The 26,225-nt window shown below is 43.5% G+C and overlaps 1 protein-coding gene across 7 annotated transcripts in view; it reads left to right on the top strand.

The window, feature by feature from the left end:
* The window catches only part of SLC15A2 (solute carrier family 15 member 2), an 83,046-nt gene that overhangs the window by 15,106 nt on the left and 41,715 nt on the right, over window positions 1-26,225 (top strand). For 2 of the 7 annotated variants that reach the window (XM_088058581.1, XM_088058577.1), the window contains exons 1-3: window positions 2,877-2,998; window positions 6,202-6,400; window positions 22,299-22,360. In XM_088058581.1, coding sequence (XP_087914707.1) covers window positions 6,309-6,400; window positions 22,299-22,360 — 154 coding nt within the window. In that variant the 5' untranslated portion in view covers window positions 2,877-2,998; window positions 6,202-6,308. Of the gene's footprint in view, window positions 1-2,876; window positions 2,999-6,201; window positions 6,401-16,262; window positions 16,488-22,053; window positions 22,361-25,077; window positions 25,150-26,225 lie in introns of those variants that run through there. The other 5 variants (XM_088058578.1, XM_088058582.1, XM_014249202.2 and 2 more) reach the window with 5 other exon arrangements.

Raw genomic sequence — 26,225 nt, 5'->3', positions numbered from 1 at the left:
GAAAGCTGGACAGTAATTCACAGCCTGACTGCTTCTCCTCCTGGGAGGTTTGGTGTGACTGACAAGGGAGATTCATGGTGCAGAAGTGTGTGATGGGTCCATTTGTAGAAACAAGTGTTGAGGCTCAGCAGAGTCCTCCACTGCCTCATCCTCACTGCTTACACAATCCCATTGCTCCACCAGGGACAGGACAAAGACCCAGAACTTTGAGGTGTAGAAGCTGATGTCTGGCATTGCTAGGAAAAGATCCAGAATCAAACACCTCCAGCTGTCTGCTCCTTACTTCTCAGTCCAGCCTGTCACATGTATGAAGGGCTATGAAATCTGCTGGCCATAGTGGGGGTTTGTTCCTTCTGTTCAGGTAAAGCAAATAAGTTTCCTGTGCCACAGGAGACTGTGTGTGTAAGCTGCCTTGTGCAGTGTTTGTTGCCCTGAGCTCAGGTGTTGATCCCTGAAATTAACCCAGATTTTCATCTGAGAAGAGCCTGACTGAACTGGTGTCCTGGAAGAGTACAGCCACTCATTCTGCTCAGGCTGGATGATCTCAGATGTGCCATTTGCCTGCAAGGACAAAGCTGGTAAATCCATTCCTGCAATCAGGAGATCTGATTTGGCTGAGGATGATTTGCTCATCTCTTTTCATGGGGTGATCAACACTAGCTGATAACTTGTGTGTTGGACAAAGAACTTGTGTCTGTGCCCTGCAAGGTGTTATATGGAGGAGGGTATAAAACACTTCTACTCTCTTGTCATGAAGGTTGTCGTCATCGTCTTGATCCAGAGCCTGAGCTTTACCCATGAGAAATGATCAGATTAAATTAGTTGTCTTACTAGAGCACTCAAGACCTCTAAATAATAAAGCGTAATGATATTGTTATTTTCAACTGACGATGTCTAAGCACTGGATATGGCACTCAGTGCCATAGTTTAGTTGAGGTGTTAGGGCATAGGTTGGACTCAATGATCTTGTAGGTCTCTTCCAAGCTAGTCATTCTGTGGATTCTGTGAATTAGTTGTTGTGATTTTTTGTGCTGGCTAATCTGTTACGTGTTGGAGATTTCCTGCACTTCAGCATGTCCATGGCTTGCTTGTGTTCTTTAGTTTGTTTAGCTGAGAACAATGAGTTAAAGCAGCTTCCCAGTAAGACACTTACCTGTGTCCAAATGCAAAACCCTTCAGGGAAGTATTTACTGATTCCTGACCTCTAATATGGGTTTAACCATTTATCTTTTGAGTTGAGTGATTCACTATGACTGACTGCAGGATGGGTCTGCTCAGTCCAGTATAGGTGCAGGGCAGACAAGTTCAGTGTTAAAGAAAGTGAAAAACAACAAAAACCAACTGAAGCAACAACAAAATGCCAGGAGAAAAAAGGAAATGCCTGGAGAAAGAAGACCTCATTTCTTTCCCTTGGTATTATGGCCTGGGATTTTTTTATCAATGAAATGGAGTGTGTAGAAGTCTTCGGTGTTAAAACTCTAGCTTTAATTCAGAAATGCCTCTAATGACTGAAAAGTCATCCCATGGAGAGTGGCAGCCCAACAGTAATGTGACCATGATTAACCTGGTTCCTTGTGGTCTTCCCTTTCCCACTTCTGACCATGCAGCTGGGGATTTTAGAGTGGGAAAAGACAACTTTGCAGCCTGTCCAGTACTGCTTGAATGCTCTTCTTCCTCAATTATTTGGGGATAATGAAGATAGCCGTTTCTTCTTTGGTATTGTGCTGCTTTAGAATGTTAAGGTGTGGGCTGCTTTTGGGTACTTCTGTGTCCCATCAGCCATGTCCCATGTCCAGTAGGACAACTGCATAAAATTTTTAACACTGTCAAGGGAAAATTAAAAGCATGGAACATTTTGCTATACAAGTCTAAGTTTTATTGTAGCAATGATATAGGCTATTTTCTTGGACTTTGACCTGTATTATTTTTGCCTGAATTTGAAGCAGTTATTTTTTAATAGTTTTCCATTGACTAACACAGGAGGCTACCTGTAAAATTATAATAGAGAAATTCAAATGTCACACTTGATAGAAAAATAAGGCATTCATACTGAATATCATAAATAGGGAAATTTAGCCTTTGACAGCAAGAACAAGCTCAGCTGATTGTGGATGTTTCTGAGGATGCTTTTTAGCTTTGTACCCTTTCAACAGCACAGTCAGGACTGGACCTCCTACTTTTTTGTGTGAAAGCTCCTTGTCTTTATTCTTGAGCAGCCAAGGCTAGCCAACATTGGTAACCATATTCAGTATTCAATAAATGGTGTTTATTGTTGTTGGAAAAAAGTAATTCCCCTTCTGGCAGTGAAGAAGGTGTGACTTGTAAATAGAGGTCTAGAAGCAGTGCTGTGCCTGCAGATACAGCAAGGGTTTGACAAAAAGGCAGCAGAGCTGGATTTAGGTACATGTTGGTGTGCAGGAGCAGAACAACCCTGTCAAAATGCAGACTCTGCTTGCTGGAGCCACTGCCCTGGATGAGACCCTGCAGAAAGGAGTTACCGTGCAAAGTGTTTCAAGTGCCAGAGTTCCCAGCCATTCTTACTAACAGGGAATTCTCCAGATTACATGGGATGGGAAAAGCATGCTGCCTAAAGCTTTGATATAATTTCAAATGTGAAGTGTCTTTAAGAAAAATGTCCTACACTGGACATGTCCTAGAGATGGAGATGCCCACTAAAGCTTGTCACATAAGTCACAGCTGTTTTCCTTTGAAAATTGCTTGTACAGTGAGATCAGTGTTCTTCCCAAGTATCACCACTCACCTGGCACGCTTTTGCAGGTTTTCAGCTCTCAGGAGGCTTTGCTCTGCTCTGATCTCCCACCTGGGGTTCTCTTTGTCATTAATTTCCTCTGGCACAGAAGCACCTGAGGTACAAACTCAGAAGCTGGAGGAGCATTTGGGATTGTGGCATTTGCCCTGTTGCTGCATTTTTCTCCTGAGCATCTTTGGCTGCAGTTGAAGGCAGGCTGTTGATCAAAGTGGACACACATCTGTCCTGGTAATACTGGGTTTTTTTTAGTTATTGTTATTTTCCTAACCCACTGCTTTCCTACCTGCTGTCTGTGCTGAGAAGTTGATTGAGGACATACCTTGGTCTCTTCCCTAATTTGAGTCTGACAGCATCTACAGGTGGGATGTGGAGAGGGCAGTGAACATTTCAGGTACTGGTTCTTGTCTGCCAGTTTATGCAGCAATTCCACTGGAGAAGCCTCCCTTTCTTAAATGTAGGATTCTCACAATAACTGCAGATACTGTGGATTGTTCATTGTAGCATTTATCTCCCTATGTGTGCAGCTAGCTCCCTGCCCGGAGCCTGGCAGGCCCACTACTTAGTTGGGATATAGATGTTTAGTCTGTTTTAATCTGATCCTCACAAATCAGACCCAGAAGCCATTTCTGTTGCCTTCCTCCCAGTGTCAAGCAGTTTGTCAATACCCAGCCTGCTGCTGGGGATTTAAAAATGTATGTATATGTGTATTTTTAACCAACCACTCTCTGCACTGAGCTCTTGGAGAGCAGAAACTGAAGGCTGTGTACAGGGAGGTGAAGCTGGAAAAGGAAGGAAGATCCACCAGGATGCTTGCTGTCTCTGACTGACCCCATTGAGGACCTGCTTAGAGCCCATGCCTTGTTTAGAGCCTGTCACCTCAGTCATTGGGGAGCTGCTGGAACAGGCTGGGAACAGGCTGTGCTAGTGCCAGTGGTGCTACACAAAAAGGCATTCACAAATAACAAAGCTCTGAAACACCCTGAAAATAAGTGTCGGCAGCTTGAATTGGGGTCAGTTGTGCTGTGGTGAGAAACAGGCCAGGCTGGGGAGCAGGGAAAAGATCTCCCCTTCTTCTGCTTGCCTGGGAGAAGGGGATTCCAAGGCAGTGGGGAGCACACTTGCTCCTGCTGACTGTCCCTGGGAAAGCCAAACAATGATAGGGTCCTTAACACTGCTGCAGATTAGGGTCTGGTCATCCTGGTATTCGTCAGACCATGTGGATACCCGAAAAAGAACATCCTCCCATCAGCAGAGCTTAGTTTCCTGAGGCTGTGGCAGGCAAACAGATGCTGCCCACAGACCAGCAGTTCATGTAGCCTCCTGACTGTCTGCAGTGCCCTGAGCAGCCATGGACAAGTTGCCACCTTGCTCTCATGCCTCACTTGCATGCCACCTTGCACTATGCCTCAGTTTCCCCTGTTTATGTCAGGATATTAACGCCATGGGGAGGGAGGAGGTGATAAGGGTTTTTGTGTCATTATGGCTGTCACTGCTGAGGGGCTGCTGCTGCCAGAGAGAGAAAGGAGGTTGGTTTTGAGATTAAGGCAGAAGGATATTTGCCTTTGCCATTAAACTAGTGGCTGACTCTGGCTGCATACACCACCTCTTAATGCTGTTCCCTTACCACAGGAAGGAGGACCCCCACAAGGTCCAAGCAGCACCAGGGCTCTTTAAGCTTAGCTCTGTACCAGCCTGTCTGTGGTCCCCCTTTGAAGATACCATGTCTCTGGCTAAAGGACACCCTCCAAGTCAAGTCCTAGGGACCCACCATAGCAGGCGATGTAAAACACTGGCTTTCCACAGGCTATACTTGCTGCATGAGTCAACTTTGAGGAAAGAAGATAATATTTTTAATGCTGAACTGAGTGGGAGCAAAGCCTGCTCCTGTCTCCCAGGTATTGAATAACGACTCAGCTGCTAAAGGACTTTGCTAGCAAAATTGCTCTAAAGTGCTGTGTGTAGGGCTGAGCCACCAGTGCTATCTGCTGTAAGACGCGTGGTGCAGACCTGAGAACACGTGGGATGCAGTGTTTCTGTTCCCCACACTGGAGTGGTTAGTAAGTGTGCAGATACCAGCTGGACAAGTGTTCAGGATTCTTACAAGTGCCATCACCAAATGCTGTCTCCTGAAACCCTGGGGCTGCTTGGCAGCAAATAAAAGAGAGCAGATGCCCGTATGTTATTTCACTGGTCAAAGTGGGGAGAACAAATTGAAGTGTCTATTTTAGCACACTGAGACAGCTGCGCTCCTCTCAAGCCAGTTCCTGAGGAGTCACCTATCCATGCTTGATGGAAGGGAAAGCATCTGGTGTAGCAACAGCCAGTTAGCCAGAAGTGGAGGAGCTGGCAAAGGCTTCCTGCTGTGGAAATCTTTGGATGACACCTTGGCAAAGACCAAGGGACAGATGGGAGCGCTGAGCACTTCCCCCTAAGCAGTGTCAGGTGTCTTTCATGCAACTGTCAAGTGCCAGGTGAGAGGGGGCTGTGACCTACACAATGGGGCATTTTAGGGCTCAGCTGCAGTGGGTGTCAGGCACTGAGTAGGATTTGTTCACTGTTGATTATGACTCTGAGTTACCATCAGCAGAGTGAACATAGCTGCTGGAGCAATCTTCAGCTGCTTCCTTGCAAAGGCAGTCAGTTACTTAAAGAACCTGTAGTGATTTTTAAACAGTACAGATGTATTAAGTATATCATGCTACTGTTAAGCCTTGGTGCACTCTGGAAAGGTCTGGCATTGTTATTCTTCTGTTAGCAAAATGAGGCTTAGGAAGTTCAAGTGACCAGAATCCAAACAGATTCTGGAATGAAGAGAAAGTGGAAAGGTAGAGGTGTTGTCATGCCTTACCAGAGGCATTAGAAGTGATGGTTGGATGTTCTTAACTGTGCTTCTTTATTTCTAACATAGTTCTCATAATAAAAAGGAATTTTGAAATTGGGGAAAATGATACTTCAGTGTTAATAGAGTCTAATAACCAAACTGATCAGAGGATGCAATCCTTCCCCATATATCTACATAGATGCTGAGCATATTTCCCTGTTTCAGCATACAAAATACTGTTGTATTCTGTATGCTGTGATTCTCAGTGTTTTCTTTTACCCCTTGCGTAGAGTGGTTTATATTTCACATAACATGACTTTAATTTAATTAAACCACACCAGCTCTAAGCTGAAGTTTCCCTTACTTGATGTTTAGGAGCTTAGACTTTGGAATAAGTTCAGCCTGTGATATGCACGGGTGCTCCTGGGCTGTTCCTCTGTGGTCCAGAGCTGGGAAAAGTCACTTTATTAACAGATTTTAGTTTCCCAAGCAGCGTGTACCTGTCTCCTGATAAAGTTCTTATGGATCCACAGTCAATAAAAGGTTGCACGTGATTGTTACAAAGTGCTGACTGCTTTAAGACAAAAGAATAATTCCTTTTCTTTTCCAGGTGAAAATAGGTCCCACAGATGAAGTGCTTTGCTAAAGGTCCCTCAAAAAATGTAAGGCAGACTCAGGAGATGAACCCAAGTTACCTGACATTCCACCTTAGCCAAAATGCCTACTTGCATTGTGGGAAGCTTGGCAAGAAATAAGGGTAATGAAAATGCCCAGCTGCCTGGAAGACTGTCTCTGCTACTTTACAGCAGGTAATCCTTTAGATTTAAGAAACAACATAACTTTTAAGGAGGAAATTTACAAAATATGTCATCTGAAGACATTGCCATGTTTAATGCATTTGCTGCCAGTGATTTTCTTTCCCTTGCTATACTGTTTACAGAGCAGCTGGTGCAGAGCTGTTGAGCTTGCTATTGAAGATGAAAGGCTGCTTGTTTTTCAAAGTCTTTTGTGCCTGTTTGCTCCTAACTGGAGCTGTCAGTGTAGATGTTTTTTATTTCCTTTATCACTATAGGTCTGAAGTCCCTTCTTTAAAGATTTCCTCAATTCAAAGAAAGATTTCTTTTGCCCTAAGTCCCAAAAGACCTGAAGGGTCTTTTCTCTTTTGTTTGGGCTGAAGACTCCACAGGCAATGCCAGTGCCTTCAAAGGGTTGCTGAAAACCTTTAACCTGCAGACAGCCAATGTCCCAGCTGAAGTCCTTTGATGAAGGCATGAGAAATTCATTCTGTTCTACTCATCTCTGTGGCCTGGGAATGAGAACACCCCTCTTGAGCTATATAAATGCAATGGAAAGCTTCCAGTGATTATTAATTAGTGGTGTTTACAATAGTACATAAAGGATGGAGCTTTTGCCCTCAAAACAGCCACAAAGAGCATACGTTAGGTACTGTACAAATCCCCACAGCAGTGCTCACTAAAGTTGCTTAAAAGCCAAGTAATCAAGGCTGCAGAACCTTCCCCATTCCAAAGCTGAGGCACTAAAGTTATGGAAGGCCAAGTCATTTGCCCAAGACCATGACAGGAAGATGAGATAAAGTTTAGAATTGAAACCAAGGTACCTTGACAACCTGATTTTTGTTTTGTGCGCCTCCTCTCATGCACTGATATAGGCTGAATTACAGGGTTTACTCTCTCCCATATAGTCTGTCTACTGGTAGTTCTGGTACTTTGGTGAGGGAGTTATCTTAGAAATCTCTCTGATCAATCATTAAATCTTCATGATCTCACTTTTTTGAAATGTTTTAGCCAATGAGTTTCTCTCAGAGAAGATCTGGTCTACAATGGCAGTCTGAAAGGCAGTCCCTGTGATGATCATTTCAAGCATTCACCCTTCCCACCCAGCCTGCACCACCAGGGCTATCAGTCACTCAAACCAATGCTCCTACCCAGCAACGTCACCCAACTGGAAAGCAAGTCTATGCAAATCTCATAATGAAGCTGTACTGAAAAGCCCTGGATCCTGAGTGCTCTCCAAAGTGCTCCTCATCAGTACATTCAAGTGACTTTCTGACTGATGAAATGTTCTTCAGCTAAATGTGCTTTTCATTTTTAAATGTGTTTTCTGTAAATGATCCACAAAAGTGATTCCAACTGGTATTTTTCATGTTGCCCTCTAGTCCTGCTGCCAACTCCCTGTCCTTGCTGACCCGAGTATAGCCCTGGAGAGGAGCTGCAGTGGAGCTGATTGTGAGCTGTGTAGGGTTGAAAAGCCCATAGTCCAGCCACTCTGATTTTAGCTGAAGGGGAACAGTTGCAAAGGCACACTGTTCTCAATGGCCAGAGCAGATCTTGATGTTCTTGTTGAGCAGTTGAAACGCTGAGCAAGGACTGAATCAATACTGAGTGTGCTGAAACCAAAGTAGGAATATCTCTACATACATTTCCAGTTTTAATGGTCTCCACTTAGCAGAAATTGGTAGCACCTGGACACCAGGAGATCCAAGCAACTCTCTGCTTGCTCATATAAAGTGTTTTCTTCCTGGTTTATTTCTTAGGATAGTGTACACAGCGAAGTCCATGCAGAAGGCACATAAACTTCTTCCTTCTTTGCTGTTTGGGATTCATTAGAGAATTGAGATTAGTCATGCATGAATGTGGGGAAGGTGACATTGCTGCCAAAGAAAACTACATCTCGAGTTTCAGGTCACCAGAGAGCTGTGTAAAGAGTAACCAAAATGTATATAGTTATCACTGAAGGTGACTGACTCTTAGTAGGGCATGTCGTTCATAGTCTCACAGCTGCATTTAGAAAAATTGCACAATATCAGTGCAAAAGACATTCACCAAACCCAAAAGATAGCTGCAGTCACATGATTAGTCTGTTCAGAACTGGAAAGTTAATGTGAATCTTACATTCTAGAGCATTGCCCTCACTTGGCTTTGTCAAACAGTCTGATCTAAGAATGGCATGAATTCTATACCCGATTCTGTTACCAACTTTGCTGATTTCTATTCTAAAAAAAGTTTGTTGCTTTTTATTTTGTAAATTTTAATATTTTCAAAAAATATCCCAAGTGCACTAAATATATCATCTTTTGCCACAGAAACCTTTATGACCTGATAATTAAGAGATTGATCACCCCCAGCAACAGACATAAACATTTAAACAGTACATAACTGTTCTCTGTACTAACGCAATAAAAATGGGTTTACTTTTACGGTGGTAATTTTAGCAGCAGTCTAAATCAACACCCTGTTGATAATCAGACAAATCTTCCTTCAAAGAGAAATGCAGTGCAAGTGAGCTTGTTAGTATTATGGGCACATTATTGTCTCCACTTTCCTCAATCAGCTTTTATTCATGCTTTTACAATAGGTGTAAATTTTTATATTTCCTTAGGCAAGCAGAAGAATGAACTGAACATCTAGAAGATTACTTAAAATAGGTTATAGTGATAAGAAATAGACAATCCTGTACAATGTTGAAAAGGTCAGTGGATTAGAGTGCTGATTTCTGCAAATGGGCAGCCCTGCTCTGCTGGGGCTGGCAGGCACCTGAAAAAGAAAAAAATTGATAGGGGGCTGTTCAAAATCTGGTGGGATGTTTTCTGTATGGATGTGTTAGGGAATTTGGGAGGGAGAATGGTGGGAAAACATTTCTGCAGTATGAGGCACAGCCAGTGGGTGAATGGTGTCTGAAAAAGGAATTGTGTTGTGTGAGGTTGAGGGCTTACTCCTGTGTCAGACCTAGGCTCCCTCAGCTGTGCCTTGTCTTCTTCCCTCAGCCCTGGTCTGCCTTGTAGGTATAGGAGAAGTGAGGAAGCCCAGGGAAGTGGCTTTGTACCTTTGTGTGTGATACAGCAACAAATGCTGCTCTGGGTTGGATGCTCTCAAGCAGTACCAAAAATGTAGGGCAGCCAGTTTTATCTTTCCATTCTCTTGACAGTGTTGCTTTAAAAAGTTGAAAGAAATCAGTGAAATATTTCTGGGCTAAAATTTTATGAGTGCTCCTGTCAAGAACATGCTTGTTGCTCCACATGACTGTTTCCAAGGCTGTACTGGCTCTGACAAGTAACATCGTGGCTGCTTTCACTTGCATTGTTTCCAAGGTGGAGCTTTTATTTTTCCTGTTTTCTAAATCCAGCCAAAGGAGTTCGGGTCAGCCACAGGATGCCTGCTCCTCAATCCTCTCCGTAGAAACTCTAGATGGATTTATTCTTGTGGGTGATCTGAGAATCACCCTTTTCCTTATATCAGGACAGTAATTCCTGTTGGCTCCAAGGAAAATCTGTTCACTTGAATATCATGTTAATTGTGATCCTTTCTGCTCCTTTAATATCTGGACCTTGCTGGCCTCTTCTGAACCAAGACCACTCCTAACTCAGTTTGGATGCTCCATGCAATGTGTTCCTCATGCCTGGCTGGGGACAGCTGTTCTGTGTGAATGGCTGCACAGAAGAAAATGCTGTGGTCCTGAGCATGTCCCATCTCAGATAAGAGTTATCCTTTCAAGCCACACTCCCATCTGACTGCTGTTTTGTAAACTCATGAAATTTGGTTGCAAAATCCTATCATTCCAATTTTCAAGCAGAAGGAGAAAAATGGTCGTGCCAGATTCAGTGCAGCCTTAACTGAAGGTGGGGATGTGCATTACATTATTGTTGGCCTTTTTATCTCTGGTCCTTTATTTTTTTTATGACTAGCAGGATGACAATTAGTCAGCTCAGGTTGACCGCTCCTTGCCTGAAGGGCCATGAGAATGTTTCAAGAGATGGCTTTGTGATGGCTTCTCTCTTAACATTTTAAATATTAAGCCTCAATATGTTTGCCAGAATGCAAGATTCCTCATAAATCAGTTCTTAACAGAGCAAGTTTAAATCCTGTGGTAGAAACAGCCTCCTTTTCAACCAACAGGGATGGATTCAGCTATGATCTGTCTTCTCAGGCCTGATAAAATTTGCAGGAATACCCCTTTCTTGAGCAGAGCCTTCACCTTCTTATTTGCTTGGTCAAATGGTTCTCCTAGGAATGATTGGATGGGTATAGCAGCCTGGTTTGCTTTGTCCCAGAGAGCTGTGTCTCCAGTCACTCTTACCTCGTATTTTCTGCAGTCATTGACAGATGGGCATGGCTTTGATACCTGTGTGTTTTTTTTTGTCGGAAGTCAAATGGAATCAGCTTCTCATTTTAGGTGGGCTGCTGGATTGCTGCTGAAAGGCAGTGCATCTGTACTTTATTACCAGTGGGGAAATGCAGGGCTGATAACCTTACCCATCAGGGCTAGAATGAGCATGGAGACTTCCTTGGCTGACAGGAAGGAAGAAGGCCAGGGAAGGAGAATCTGTGGATCAGGGGCCTTTCACACACTGAAGAACAGAGAGGCAAGTCCATCTGTCAACTGATAGCCCATCACCATGGTCCTGGAATAACTCAGAGAACAAGCACTCTCCAGCTGCATGATGGGAGAAAAAGGTTAATCGAGCTTCTGTTGTGTGCCCTGAAGCCAAAGAATATTTATTTCATGGAGAACTCAGTGCTATCATACCCTTTGGGGCAGGTGCTTGGCTCTGGTGAGTGTAAGCCCATCCTTTGTCTCGGTTTTGGCTTTCTTTTGCCTTCCCGTTTCTGGCTTACCTTGGTTCATCCCATGTCAAATTACTTTCATCCTTTCTGCCTGTCAGGATGGGGAAGGGGCCAAAAATACAGTAGAGCAGAAAGTGCTGCACACACAGTTTTCAGTGGCAAATACAGCTATGCAGTCCAAGCCAGTGGTCCCAAAGGCTTTTCCTTAGCCTGAAAGCAGGCAGAGAGCCTGTTGCCTTCAATGACTCTTGCCCAAGAAAGCCCTTTGTGACCTGCAGCAAGGTGTTAAGTGATGGACAAGTGCCTCTCTCCAGGCCATCCATCCAGCCCCAGGTGGAGAAGTGGAGCTGCTTACTGTGCCATCTAAGCTATGTTTGGCCATCCTGCCATTTGGGCAAACCTGCTTCCCCTCTCTGGCGTGCACATGAAAACCAGCTGCCTCAGGCAGTCACCCAATGCATCTGCCACAGCTTTCATTGACATGGCTAGAGTCATCTGTTCTGCATGAATGGGGCCAACCAGCATCTGGCAAATCTCTGAACCACTGGGATCTGTTGTAAAGGGCAAGTGACCAACCACTCCAACAGCCTGACTATAGAGCAGAATTTAGTAGAGCAATGGCTCTGCCCTGGCATGGTTCCCTTTGAGCTTTCAGCTCGAATGAGTTGGGCTCCTTCCCCAGTTAAAACCACCTGAATCCACAGTGTTCAGCAGAGTCACGATATCTGTCACGTAGGCAGTTTTTTGGGTGCCTGTGGCTTTAGATTCAGTGGCTCTAGCAGCCAGCACATAGCTGAGGTATCTGAGAGTCTGCTCCAGCAAGGCAGGGCTGGATGGGGTGCACAGGTGGGGCAGATTTGGCCCATGCAGGTGGCAAGTACCCACTCTTTTTGCCCTGCCCTTCCCTAAAGCAAACACAACTCCAGAGCTTGACCTTGGCTGACTGGAAAATGAGCTGTGCTCACTGAAGAGGCAGCTGAGGCAGTGTAAACTGGTGTTGTCACTCACTGGCAATACCCTGCCTCACTGCTTGTGGTTTGTCTGAGCCAGTGCTCCGTTAGTGAGGTGCAGAAGGAAGGCGTGTACACTGGCAATGCAGTTGTCTGTCTTTAGAAGATCTGGAAATGTAACAGTCTTAGAGACTTAAAGATGCATATTTCCACCTCACCAGAATGTCTGAGATTTAGAAGATTTTCCTATCCTGAGGCAGAACAAACTGCCTGTATTTTGAAAAGAATGAAAACATGAAAAATGTGGCTTGAGTCAGTCAAAATATTTTTGACATGTTTTGTTTCATGTGAGCTTTTATGATGCATATTTTTATCTACAACAACTAAAATATTTGAAATAACATATTTGAATAACGCTGAAATTTCATTCTCTCTCTGATTTTGTATATAAAGAAGCCTGTATTTTTCACTGGTTTAAGTGAATGCCTAGTTCCTGCTTAAAAAAAAATAGATCAGTTGGTATAATGTAAATCTGCTTGATTCAATTAGAAAGAGCTTTTGAAGCAAAGTCAGGGAATTTATCTCCTGTATGATAAATGGTTTCAAAGAGGTTACCACTGGATACAAAGTTAACCCAGGAACTAGTTTTTCCTATCTTCTAGTTCAGTTTCAAATGCTGGTAATTCTGTCTTTGGTTTGACTCAGGAAATCACTGTAAGAAGCTTCACCAAGCACTTAAGAGATCATTTGATCATGAGGCAGCAAACAGAGATGAACCTCCTGAGGTTTTACAGTCCTAACTGCAAGCAAAGACATTAGCTTCTCATCCACTGGCAGTTGATTCCAAATCCCTCTAAAGGGCTTCAAGAAAATGTTACTGAGCTTTATCCTCAGCTAAGTTTCTGCTCATACTAGGTCTTGTAGCTACTTGACTACAGCATCATAGTGGCGCACGACCTGCTGTTGGGCAGGATGATGCCTCCTCCAGTGCTGGCACATTAAACTGTCTGGATTTACACATATTCATATGTATTTTGATGATATGTGACACCTGTAATTGTTTCAGCAGTTCACCCTGAGGAGGGTTGAACTGAGGTGCAAGGGAAGCAGCCCTGCCTGGCCAAGATACGGGAGAGGAAATCTCTGTTGTAACCAAGAGTTAACAAACCACAGCAATTACCCAATTAAAGCTAAGCCCCTCTTTAATCAAGTCAAGTTAAGAGGCCCTCGGGATTTTTGTGAGAAGGAGGAAGTCCTAATCATTGCAAAGGGAATTGCCTCTTTTTCTACCAGGCTTGAAGTTGCCCCCAAATTTGCAGATGCTGATTTTGAAAAAGAGAATCATTAGTTTTTAATAAAGAACTTGCTCCTTGGGAGGTGTGGGGATGGACTGAAAGCATTTTGCCATACAGTTTAGAGTTCATTAGTGCACCCATCAGGGAAAATGTGTGAGAAAAGTGAAATCAGATGAATATTCCTTATTTAACCTCCAAACCAGTAATTTAGAAAAAAAAAGAAAAAGGCAATTTCTTCTAAATCTGAGTTCCAGGTGACTGCTTTTTATCTGAGCTCCATCAAATTATTCCCCTGCTAAATTTTCATTAAATAGGCTTTTTGCTCCAGCAGACACTGACTCCCTGAGATCATTTTGAAAGCAAAACATTCTGTTTTTATTAGTAATGATCCATCTTCCACCCTGGTGCTATGAGGGGCTTGAGGAAAGTGTTTGTGCCTAGGTGTTAATTTTCTGCACTGAATCCCTGTTTTTTCTCTGACATGGGGATGGGCAGAATGAGCTGGTTCCTGCTTGTCTCCCTGGCTGTGGGTAGGACTGGGGCACAAGAGAAAGTCATGATTCTGCCTCCACACAAGTCAAGACATAGCATCCCTGGCCTCACACTCACTGTTCAGGCTTGTAGTTAGATCCCTCACACCCTCATTCCCACTGCAGTGTGAGATTGCTGAGAGGAGACTGTCTTCAGGCTCTGTTATGGTAATTTCTCCCTTCCTTGGTTGTCCCATGTGATAAATTTCTAGCTTTTATTTCTATGTGGCAACTACCAGACACAATTTTTCTACAGGCTCCTGTTTATTCTGGACTTACACATGGCAAGTTTCCTAAACAGCCCTTTTTAAAAACACAGATTCATTTGCTTTTATTGACTCTGGTCAAAGCAGCTGTTCTGAAATCCCATAGGGATGGAGCATTAGGGGCAGACAAATGTGATGAGCTGGAGCTGTTCCACATACCAAGTACAGCTGGTTGAAAATAGCCTTGACCATTTTATAAACTGAAGCATTGTCCAGTCCTGTTTTGACTGACCTGACATATTAATGTGCTGAGGGGACTGGGCAGAACTGCCTTAACATTTCCCAGGTGGTTTCTTGGGGCATGTTTGCCTTGACAGATTCCTTCCTGTGCATGAACTCTGAGATTCAGAAAGAATCTTTTACAGAGATTTTGTGTTATTGTCTATGATTTTTATGGCAAATTGAGCTTCCTTCATTTTGTTTTGCTTCCCTTCTTTCCTCTCCTTGGTGACCTCACAGCCATTAGTGCCTGAATTCCAGCATTTATGTACTTCATTTCTTTTCTCTGCTGTCTCTGGGGAGGACTCTGCATCCATGACCCAGCCATAGGAGGCTTGGGTGCTTGTACTACAGTCTGAAGGGCTGTTAATGTGGCATGATCAGACTGGGACCTATCTGGGAATGGAGAAGACCCCAGAAGTCTGTGATTCCTTGCCAGAAGCAGGAATGGAAACAAGCTTGGCTTCCAGGCCCTTGCTTCTATTGTGGGAAGCCTGGAAACCCCCATATGCCAAGGATTTGCAGGGTCCTCACTGTGGGAATGAGCTGGGCTCCCTGGACAGCCAGAGGCTACTGAGGTCTGCAACCCAGATATCCTCACTCCAGTGCAATTCTGCCAACATCCAAGGAGGAGATTCTTCCTATCAAACCATTTTACTGCATGTTTGGCTTCACAGACAATGCAGAGCCTAGGTGAGAGGAGAATCAGGCCTTTAATCTCAAGTGATGCAATGGCATTTTATCATGTCCTCTGAATTATTCTGCCACAAGCATCTTGAAAGTCTGGTTTATCTCCTCTAAAATGATTCATGCACTGCTCATCAATCATCCATATTTCACAACTAACATGCCATAGGTGGTTCAGCAGCCTGAACTGAAATTTGGACCAAAATTATTGTATTTTCTGGACCTCTGTGTCTGAACCTGGGGGAAACTGCTGGTGCATTTGACATGTTTGGGTGCTGTGGAGAGATAGGGTGTAGGGTGTTTGGTTGGGTGGCAGGTCAGCCACCTGTGTCAGGCTCTGTCCTTCCATGTGCCAGCTCTCAGGAGCAGCAAATTTCAGCTTTGCAATAGATTATGCAGGCAAGACTGAAGCAAGTGAAAACTTCTTTCTCAGTTAAAACACTCAAGGTTACTTTGCCTTAGGAGCACAGGTCTACCTGCCTGGTTTGCTCCTATTTCACTGCAACCTGGACTTGAATGGCAGGGTGATTCTTGCATGAGTAGAAATTGGGGGTACCAGAGAAATGTTCAGCACTCATAGGAGGACTGGATTTTTGGAGAACTTTCTTGTCAGTCACCAAAGCCTAAATCTAATTTTATGCACTAAGCTATGAACTCTTGGAAAGTATATGGCATCAATTCTGCTTACTGATCAGTTTTGATAAGTTGGCTTGATACAGTCAAATCCTTTGAGTTGCTTTCCATTCCCCAACAGGGAATGTGAACAAAGGAAGAAACTGGAGCTGAGAGAGACCAGGTCTGGCCAAGTTAGGTCCAATGTACCTGTTTTAGCTGTCTATCCTCCCTGTATCACTAGCTGCTTGTTCTTGAGCCCTGCTCTGGTGCAAGCTGGGAAGGGATCTCACCAATAACTCTATTCTCACAAAGTCATTGAGTGGTACAGAAAATACAAAAGACTACCCTGAAATATATGAAATGAAGAAGTAAAGAGTTAATGAATCCTCAAGAAACTTTAAGTTTGCATAGAGAAATCAGAGAGGGGAGGTTCACCAGTACATTTCTCTGGCCAAACCCACAGACAAAGATTGAAAGTCGCCAGGGACAACAAACAGAACAATGTTCCTGTGAGGCCAAGAGTTTGTTTTGCCATTTGTTCTCTGTACGTTACCATGGAATACAACTGCTGCTGTGGGTACAAGAAGAAATAACCTCATACCCTGCATTTATCTCAGACACATCCTGAAGTTTAAACAGGTCATAGTTCTCTTCTTTTGCACTGGACCACTTGACTGCTTTCTCCATGGAAATCCCTCTGTCTGGGGACACTCTGCCGACACCTTTGTTTGAGACTCTCCGCAGAGATTTCCGTAAGTAACATGCTTGGATTGTGTTCCCGTTCTTTCCATGTTCCCTGGCTAGGCGTGCTCAAGCAGACAGATGTGTGTGGAATGTTGGTGGGAGCGGGCTGTTCTGAGGCAATTGTCCAAAATATCCATGCAAGAGCTTCAGAATGAGAGTGCAAATCTGCACTGCAAACCTGTTTCTGAGATGTATGCTCATCCAGGTGGAAATCTAGGAAGCATGCAATGTAACCTATGTGTCCTGTTGTGCCTGCATTGCAGATCACTTATGCTGTTAAATACCTGAAATAGTTTGCAGAAACTACGTTATAAATTGTGCTGAAAAACATATAAGCCTAAGGAAAAAAACACCCCTGTTCATAGGGGGGGAAAAAAAGCAAAAGGTGGAAAATGAGCAAGCTGCTTTATTTTTTATGAATTAATCACCCATCTTCAGATCTGACAAAATACTCAGAGGAAGTTGGAGTCTCTTTTTGCTCTATTTTCAGCTGGTGCTTGAAGCAAAAGTGGCAGAAATCTCTCTGCAAAGCCTGTTCTAATGAGATTTCCAGCCAGTTTCGTGAATGAAGTTGGTTTGGATTAACTGTGAATAAGTTCTTGTGCAGAGAACTAGCAAAGCATGGGTTCATTGATCACAGACACTTCTGTGTATGGTGTCTGACCCAACTCAATAAAGTCAATAAGAAACCTACTGGGCCAGCTTATCCAATAGCTGTGGAGCCACTTTGCAGTTCCAAAGCAGCTGGAGTCAGCTATTCCTAGAAACCTAGAAACTGGATGGGAGGGAAATTTGTTTATATTCTATTCACCTGATTTATGGGAATTTGTATCAGGCCCAGGGACAAGTTCTCTATACCATACACTGCTCATTTACAAACTGGTGTAGCAGATGAGACCTAGTAAGAGTCAAGTTCTCATCTTTTTCTCCTCCTGTTTTGATGCCTTATTTCCCATCAGTAATTAACAGGAATGGATGTCTACTTCTTCTGGGATTGTTTAACTGGGGGGATGGTTCCAGGGCTGTCCCCTGAGGCTGTGTCCACAAGTAACAGGTTTTTGAGTTATGCCTCTCCATTAATCCCCTGTCTGAACAATAGCAGTGGTGCTTGCTCTGAGTCCAAAGGTGTTTGCAATCAACCCTACAATGATATTCAAGGAGGGCACTGTTTTAAAAGGCTGCCTCTCCTGAAGTGTGCTGTGTGTGTTTTAAATGTGACAGGCTACATGACAGGACCTGAAACAGAGACATTTGAGGAAGCTTGGAAACTTCTGATCCTGGAGCCTGAGCCAAACCATACTTCCTGACTTTTTGGCTTGGGAGTCTCTGATTCAAACACACCATTTTCACCTGCTATCCACAGCTTTATCATTCCTGCAGAATAATCACTGTTTTTAAGATGCCTGCCTTGATATAACAATGCAATTCTCTGCATGACAAACCCCTAAAACTCTGGTGGCTGGTAAATAAAAATTATTGAGAATGATTGTTTCATTTGAGGCATCAATAACTTCTGCAGAGGTGTAAGGAGAACAGCTCAGCTTCCCTGAAAATTGCAAAGGAACTTTTTTTTTTTTTACAAAGCTCACTTTGCCGGCTATGCAAACTCCAGCTAAGGTTCCTGGGTGTCAAATTTTTTGAGGTGGAAATCCAATACTGAAGGTTTGATGGGGCATCAGGGCTACCAATTCTGCTTGTGAGGCTGTGTGAAAAGCTAATATGTGTGTTGAGAAGTAAAAGCACTGACTGAATGATCTTTCAGGAGCTGTGGACTCAGTTCTTATTTCTATGCAAGAATTCAATGTGTTCTATGTGTCTTCTGTGCAGCCTCAAGGTGGTTGCTCTTCTTGTTGTCACGTGGGCTCAGTTGCTAGACCAGTCTTGCAGTATATGGAAGAGAGTAGGAGAGGTCAGGCCTCCATCTGCTTCTTTAAGCAGCCTGGACAGCCCCATGGCTTCTGCCTGGCATGACCAGAGTCAGCAAGGAGCCGAGGCAGCAGGGCACTGTGACCCTCATCTCCTGATGTGCCGTCACTGCGCTCTCATGAAGCTGTACCAACAAACCACCGTGGAGCCAAATGCCATACAGGAGATGAGACTTACAGGGAACATCCTTCAGGCACTGTTTTTTCTTCAGAGCTTTTCTTTTAGAAAGTGGATAGTCCCCTGTTGCTTCTCAGCCTACTGACAAAGTTACTGGGATTGGCAGTCCTCAATTTGGGGGCCAGTGCAGGAAGACAGGTTGGAGTGAGTCTGATTGAAGAGTTCTGTACTGATTAGGGTCAGATGTTATTGCCATAGGGGCAGTTAATTGAGGGGGTGTCAGTAGAGAGCAGGGCACCTCTCTAATTTTCCTTCTCTACCTATTATTTAACAAAACTATTGAGAGAAAGGCTCCATTAACTATACTTTTGTCTTTAATTCTGCAACTTCAGTAAAAGCCAGTATAGGACAAGCCCCTGAATACAGGATGGAATTGGTTCTGTAATAATAATAATAATAATAATAATAATAATAATAATAATAATAGTAATAATAATAACTTGCTTTCCCTCTTTGAAAATAAATATGGGTTTTAGTAGAGAGATTTAGCTGTTGCTGGCAGTCAGTCAAGCAGGACAATTTGGGCTCTGAGTACTTGATTAGAATAACTTTAAGGAAAATTGCCTTCCTGAATCAAGTAAGGATCCATTAACCTGATGAAACAGAGTTTGCTTATCTGAGAGGTTAAGACTCGTAACACAGCTTGGACTGCATTAGATGAAGCTTCTTTTAGAACAGAAAGTAATAAAAACACCATCTGTCATGTCTAGTCAATCAGACCTTGAATAAGAGAGGAATTATTCCTCTGACTTTACCATTATAAGATCATCTGTTTGTTAACAATGAGAAGTGTCAGAAATGCTGAAAACTGGTTTTATGCCCTCAAATTATTTCTAGCTGCCTTTATCTTGGAGAGAATTAATATTAATCTGAGTTTACACAGGAAAGAAATATTTGTAGATGAATACAATTCCAAGCCATTCCATATTGAGCCTCTTGTGATTTATTGTTAGAGGTAAAACTGAATGGGAGATAGAGGAAAAAGTGCCATGTCACTGAAAGTGATTATTTCTATAAACAAATCTCTTGCAAGTTGCTGAGCACTCAAAGGTTCTTTGAAGTCAATTGAATGTATTCAGTCAAGTGGCCATCTGCATCTTAAAGGCTAGATCTTCTCATGTAGTATAGGCATAGCTGGAGATTATGGAAAAGGTGTTTGTATTTTTTGGCATGGATTTATCAAAGTTATTAAATGTCACTAATGGATTTCTCTGAGAGTGTGGTCTCCTCTATAAACAAAGGAGTACTTGGGGACATGTAAAGACTGAATGCCAGACAGCAAAGACAGCTGTGGGCACAGGAGGTGAAAAGAATGGTGGAAAGCCTGTACCAGTGTATCCGCAGCACCACTATGCACCAGCTGGGGTGGAAACACCATCCCCATTTGTCACACACCACAGATGAAACTGCAGTGGATCTATTAATATATACCACTGCCTGACACATTGGGTATGTACCATGCTGCTGCCCAGCACGTTCAGCACTGCTCTGTGGTTTCTGGGTGGCCACAAGCTGGAGAACACCAGAGGGGCTTTTGTGTGCTCATGGAAAAAACATTTCTTTGTTCAGGGTTGCTGTTTGCACAAGAGAAGCACACAGAGTGTTCGCAGGTATGTGATGCAGAACTGTGTGTGGTGGGCACAACCCCATGCAAGATCCCAGGAGGAAGGAGACAGGCTGGGGATAGAGGAGGAAAATTAAATGCCTAATTCAGTACTCAATCACAGCCAGAAGATGTGCTTCAGTTAAGGTAATGAGACTGGGGATCTGGGAGAAAAATGGTTGAGCAGGAGAAAGACAACGTGTGCTCTGGGGTGGCATCAAGGGAAGGCTGAGCACTCCTGGTCCCACTGGTCATGTGGATCAGATGCCACTCATCTCCTAGGAAAAAGGACCTTTCTTTTTTGGGAGTTAGCATAAGGATGAAGAGTAACAGATTAATTCTTCCTTCTATGACAGTATAACCCTTATCCCTGCCAAACTTTGAGGGGATTTGTCATGAATGCCAGTGGAGAACAGACTGCCCTGGGCACAGGATGGCCAGAACAAAAAGAATTGTGCTACAAAGTGTTAGGGTCCCTGGAGACCCAAACTCTGTACAGTTAGATCAACATTAAAAAAAGAAAAAAAAAAAATCTCTATTTTTGTACCAGTTCCTCTGGGACCTGATGCAGGGAAAACCCACATGACTGCGCTTCCTCCTGGAGCTGGTGAGAGCTGCTCCCACTCACTGTGTTAGCAAATTGATCCCCATGGTCACTGCGGGGGGAGGCTGAAAAGAATGGATGGCACTGCAAGCTCGTTATGAAAATGCAGGGAAGCAGAGTTAATGAATCTTGGACGAGCCTCTAATCTGCCTGGCCCTTGGTGTTGGTGGTAGAGGAAGCTGGGTGTGGAGGATCTGATTAACGTCAGTGGAAATGACAGACCCTAGAATGCAGAAGGTCGTATCATATGTGTCAGTGCTTGCATCTGGGAGGGGCCATTGTCAGAGAGCTGAGATTTCTGTGGATTAGGTCTGGAAGGTTTTTTTCATCAGAACAGAGGTATTTTGGGGATTTACAAGTTCTTGGTCCCTGGCAGCTTGCCTTGATGAAATACCGATTACACAATTGCAATCTGACTTAAACCATAGTCAAAAAATCAGCAGTGTGCTGGGTTATGGTGAGAGTACCCTCTGTGTGATGGCAAAGATTTGAAATTGTGCAGTGCATTATGTCTCCTGACACAGGAAAACTTGCAGAGGGCAGCAAACAGGCTGTTTATTGTGGGTGTATGGAAAAAATATTGGAAAAACTGAAATTCATGCCTTCTCTGAGATTTTCTTAGTCCAGTAGCCAGATTAATGAATGAAACCACTCGCCCCAGATATACAGGAGATTATGCTGCTTGACATTTGTTTTATGGACAGTGCATTTAAGGTTAGGAAACTTGAAATAGTGCTCAAGGGCCTGACAAACAATGTAGTCAGAACCAAGCCCCAGGGTCTTGCTGTCGCATCCTGTAGCCCCTCCTTCACTGCCCAACAGAACACCCCCGGTTCCAGGCATCCCTGTGAGCTGGCTGTGAGGAATAGACTAGTTAGAGGATTGCTGTTTTCTCAGTACCAACTGCCTCACTGAAGCCAGTAAAAGCAGCATTTTACTCAGGAGCAGGGTGGGAGAGGGAGCAGGACACAACACCAGAAGAGAGCTACTGGTCAGCTGAGAGATCAGTGCAGGAAGAGAATTTCCCAAGGCAGTATCTGTCCCAGAGGCTGGAAGTGAGCACGGAGAGTAGGGCAAGGCATCCATGGGGTGGCTGAGACACTGGATGCAACTCTTTCAGCATTCCTCCATGCCCAGGCTGCTGCAGACTGCGATGTCTTCAGTGGCTGAGCTGTCCCTCAGAGCCTGTGGCATAATAAATCAGTAGCTGTTTCTCACTTGCTCTGATAATACTGCAGGCGGGGCAGCTTAACGGAGAGACTGCTGGCTGGCATGCAGGAGGTTTCAGCGGAACCTACCTTCATCAGGATGTGTCTTCCTTCTTTTGCTTCTTTTTGAAATGGAGGTACTGATATCTGCTCAGTGAGATACCCTGAGACCTGCTGCTGAAAGGCCCTGCGTGAGAGCCTGCTTCTGAAACCACCAGGGAGACAATATGTTCTTGGGATGCCAAATGGTCCTCGGGTGTTTTTCCAAAGTTCTGCCTCACCACACACATCTTTCTTCCAGCTTCAGGGGAGCACCTCCCACCTTCTCACACCAGGAAGAGGATGACCCAGCCTCAGCTCCAGGCAAGTGGACGGGGTATATGTTTAGATTTTTCTGTTTCCAGGCTCTCTCTGATATTCAGAAGTTTTGAACAGAGAGTTTGAGTTGAGCCTGAACCAGGCATATCTCAGTACCAACAGGTGTGGCACTGGGTGCCTGAGGGACTGGCACACCTTGTGACCGTCAGAATTGATCACTTGCACTTGAGAGAGACAAATAGCACTGAGTTAGAAACTGAGCTTACGTGCACCCGCACACCTATATTGGCTCTCTTTTTCTTTTTTTTTTTTTCAGAGCACTGTCTCTAAAAAAACCACTGACTTTACATACCTATGTGAACACTAAGAATAGCTATTATTTCAACTAGGAACTGTTTCTAAGCAGTGGGGAGAATTCCTAAAATGCCTTAAATTTCTATAAAGGGGGAACAAAGGACTATCATGAAGGGCAGAACATAGAAACATCCCAGGAACTGGAAATTTTCCCATTGCCTGGAGCACCTGTATGCACATTTTCTCTGTATCTTGAACTTATTGAAACCAATGCTATCAGTCAGTGCATGGTACCTTATACTGTAGCAACAAGTACATCTTAGAAGTGGAGGGGGAAATAGCTAGAAAATCATTCAAGAGGTCCCTTAGCCCATCTCCTTACTGACAGCCTGAATTGTTAAATTGTTCCTGATTTTCTATGCAATATATAGCTTTCCTTTGTATTCACCTGTTAATCAGTGGTCTGTTCTGAAAGATCACAAGTCTTATTCTGGAACCAGCGTCCATTTTTTTTCTTCAGTGGTTTTGTGATACTGTCATCTTGAGAGCCTAGAAAGTAATTTAAATTCATGGTTGTATTTTGTTTGTGCTGAGTTTTCTTCATTTCCTGCCTCAGCTCTCTCATGACCTGTGTTTGGCTTGAACACTCCCTTCAGGATGAGAAAAATCCTAATTTTTCCTTGCTACCATGGCCTCTTAAATAATTGCTCAGAAGTAAAAGCCCTTCCTCGTGTGTTCCCCCTCTCTCCCTGCCCCAGTCTTCTAATATAAGTCACAAGCATTACCAAGTGAAGCTTTTTATTTTTCCCCACAACTATTCTCCCTCCAGCTTTTCTTCTCTATTGCATTGTCTGGCCTGTAGTGCTCATATGCCTTTCTGCTTGTTTTTCACAGTGCTTGCCCAGAGTCTCATGCTGCTGGCTTTGCCATGCTGTGCTTTGTACTTATCTATGCCATATCTTATAATATCTTATAATATGAATAACACTCCCTGGATCCTTGCCATACTTCCTACATTATAGATTTAAATTCTTCTTACCATCTATCTTTTCTTTAATATCTCTTCTGTTCACAGCCTTTTGTAGTCATTATTAAAGTTTTACTTCAATCCTCCTTTCACAAGCCCCTCACAATTTGGGATCATCTTTTTATGAGTTGTTCATGCTGTTCTTCGTCTTTCACTTCAGGCTTTGCAACCCTTGCAAAACCCCATCATGCTCTATCAAATGAATCATCACATGTAGGAATTTATTCCTCAATTAATTTTGGAGTTTGATTGTGATCAGCTTAGGCTTCTCACTATTGCATATTGTAGCTATTGTATGCTTCTTTTCACTCTTAAATTCAGGTGTCTCTTGGTGTTTCCCTACTGATCTTTCTAGTCCTAATTTCACTGGATCATCCTATGTCCAGCTAATAGCAGAGCTCATCAGGAACTGATTGCCTGTTTGCAGCCTTGACTTTATCTTGGGGATGATGATGATAGATACGGGGCCTTGAAGCAGGTGGGACTTGAGTGCAGTAAAAAGGTGAAGGATGCAGATGGCTTCATGATGTTGGAGACCCCATTTTACTCGACTGCTGAACTTACTCTAAACTACTTCTGTGTTAGCAGAAACTATTTGGGATTTTCCCCTGCAGAAGAGTTTCCCTAAAGCATCTCTGAAATAAAGTCACAGCAGTTTACAGGAAGCTTTGGGGGAAAGCAGAAAGGAGTAAACAGTGGAAGTGCAGTAGAAAAATTGTTGATTCTCGTTCAGGCAGCTCATGACTTGAAGGTGAAAAAGGGTCTGGGAGAACAGCTGCTCAATGTTATGCTTTCCTGTGTGATATGTGAAGAACTGGGAACTGAAGCCAGTCTGTCAAAGGTTTCTGAAACCCTGCGTCTTCTCACAGCTTTAAATGCTAGGTGCCCCATCCCTGGAAACATTCACAATCAGGTTTGACGGGGCTCTGAGCAACCTGATCTAGTTGAAGATGTCCTTGCTTATTGCAGAGGAGTTGGAATGGATGGACTTTGAAGGTCCCCTCCAGCCCAAACTGTTCTGTGATTCGATGATAGTAAAAGACATGTATAGTTAAGACCAGCTCTGTAGCTGGTGTACAGTGTCAAAATTTTTGATTTATGGCCAGCTTTAGATTCTGTCTAGTCACAGAGCCAGTCCCTATCCTCAACCAGAAGTAGTAATTTTATTGAAAGATAGTGTAGCTGCAGTGTGGAGTGATTGATTGTGAACATCCATGAAAGGTGCCATGCAGCCTCAGAGGCTGTATTCAAGAAAGGCAGATTCCCTATGACATTTGAGAGCTGAGCAGAGATGACTTCAGATCAAAAATAAATGGAAGTTTAACTATTTTATTGGTGACCAAAGGACTGCTGTTGAGAAGTGAAACATTAACAGCAGGGTGAAAGAGAGCCAGGATTGCTCAACGAGGTTCATCTTCAGGCACAACAGAGCTGGGGTCATCCAAGGCACGAGAAGCAGCCGGAATGGCAGCGAGGGATGACACATCACAGCGCGCAAAGGAAGCCCAAGCTGGTGAGGAAGTTTTTAAAGATTTCTTCTTGCTGATAGTAGGAGAAACTGAAGGCAAAAAGGCACAAGGAAGGATGACAAGTTTCTCTGGTTGTGACCAGATGACAGGCTCTTAAGTACAGATTAGGTACTTGATATTGTTAGTGGTATTAATCTAGATACCTTCACAATTTTCCATCTGTAATGGCTGGTGAATAGAGGAGAGGTGTGGGTTTGAAGGCTTCTGGAGTATTTTCCTGGTTGTTCAAATGATTTGATACATTATTTTCTTAAATTACTTTGAAGTTTGGGAGAAGTCTTCAGGCAATGGAAACCACTCTTGATCTGTGTAAATCAGTTAAGCCCTGCTCTTTCTTGTGATCAAAGAATTGGAGAAAATAAGCCAGAAGAGACCTTCAGAGGTTATCATGTCCTTGCAGGGTCTGGTCATTAAGCCCAAAGTGTTGCTGCCACATATTCATCTAGTTTCTTAAAACCTTATCTCAGAAAGAGAGAGAGAGGGGAGAAATACATATATGGTAAAACAGCTATAAAAGTATGGCTAGTGTATATGAATTAAAAATAAGACTCACTATTAAAAGACAAGTGTGGCTGAGCTGAAAATTAGGAAGGGATTGTACCATGACATGAATGCAGACAAAAGTGAAGAGATTAGTTGAGTATAAACAGATGAAGGTGCACAGTACTGCAGCAGGGAATGGTGAGAATGTGAGGATTGTAAAAGCAACATGAAAATGCAGATTCTCTTTCTGAGAGTTTGGGAACCAGAAGAAAATTAAATTATGAACTGAAAGTTATAGCAAAATGTATTCATGGGAACTTCTGGCTATGCAAGGCATCTGGTAGCTGAATAGAACATTTAAGTATGAATCATCCTACCGACTCCCCAGTTGCATAAAGGATAATTCAGAAAAGAGAAAATCTTCCAGAAAGCAGTCCTTGCTTTCATGCTTGCCAGGTAAAATTGTTTGGCACAAGATTTTTGCAGAAACTCAGGAGGGCACCTCATCCATATGCCTGATCTGGGACAGGACCAGATATTTATGTAGTCCCTAATGCATTCTTATATAACAGACATC

This window comes from Pseudopodoces humilis, chromosome 8, assembly GCF_049639895.1.
Source record: "Pseudopodoces humilis isolate 2021_Gansu_Grassland_sample_001 chromosome 8, ASM4963989v1, whole genome shotgun sequence".
NCBI lineage: Eukaryota > Metazoa > Chordata > Aves > Passeriformes > Paridae > Pseudopodoces > Pseudopodoces humilis.
Note: the sequence above shows the minus strand (reverse complement) of the source record. Positions and strands in the feature narration are given on the sequence as shown.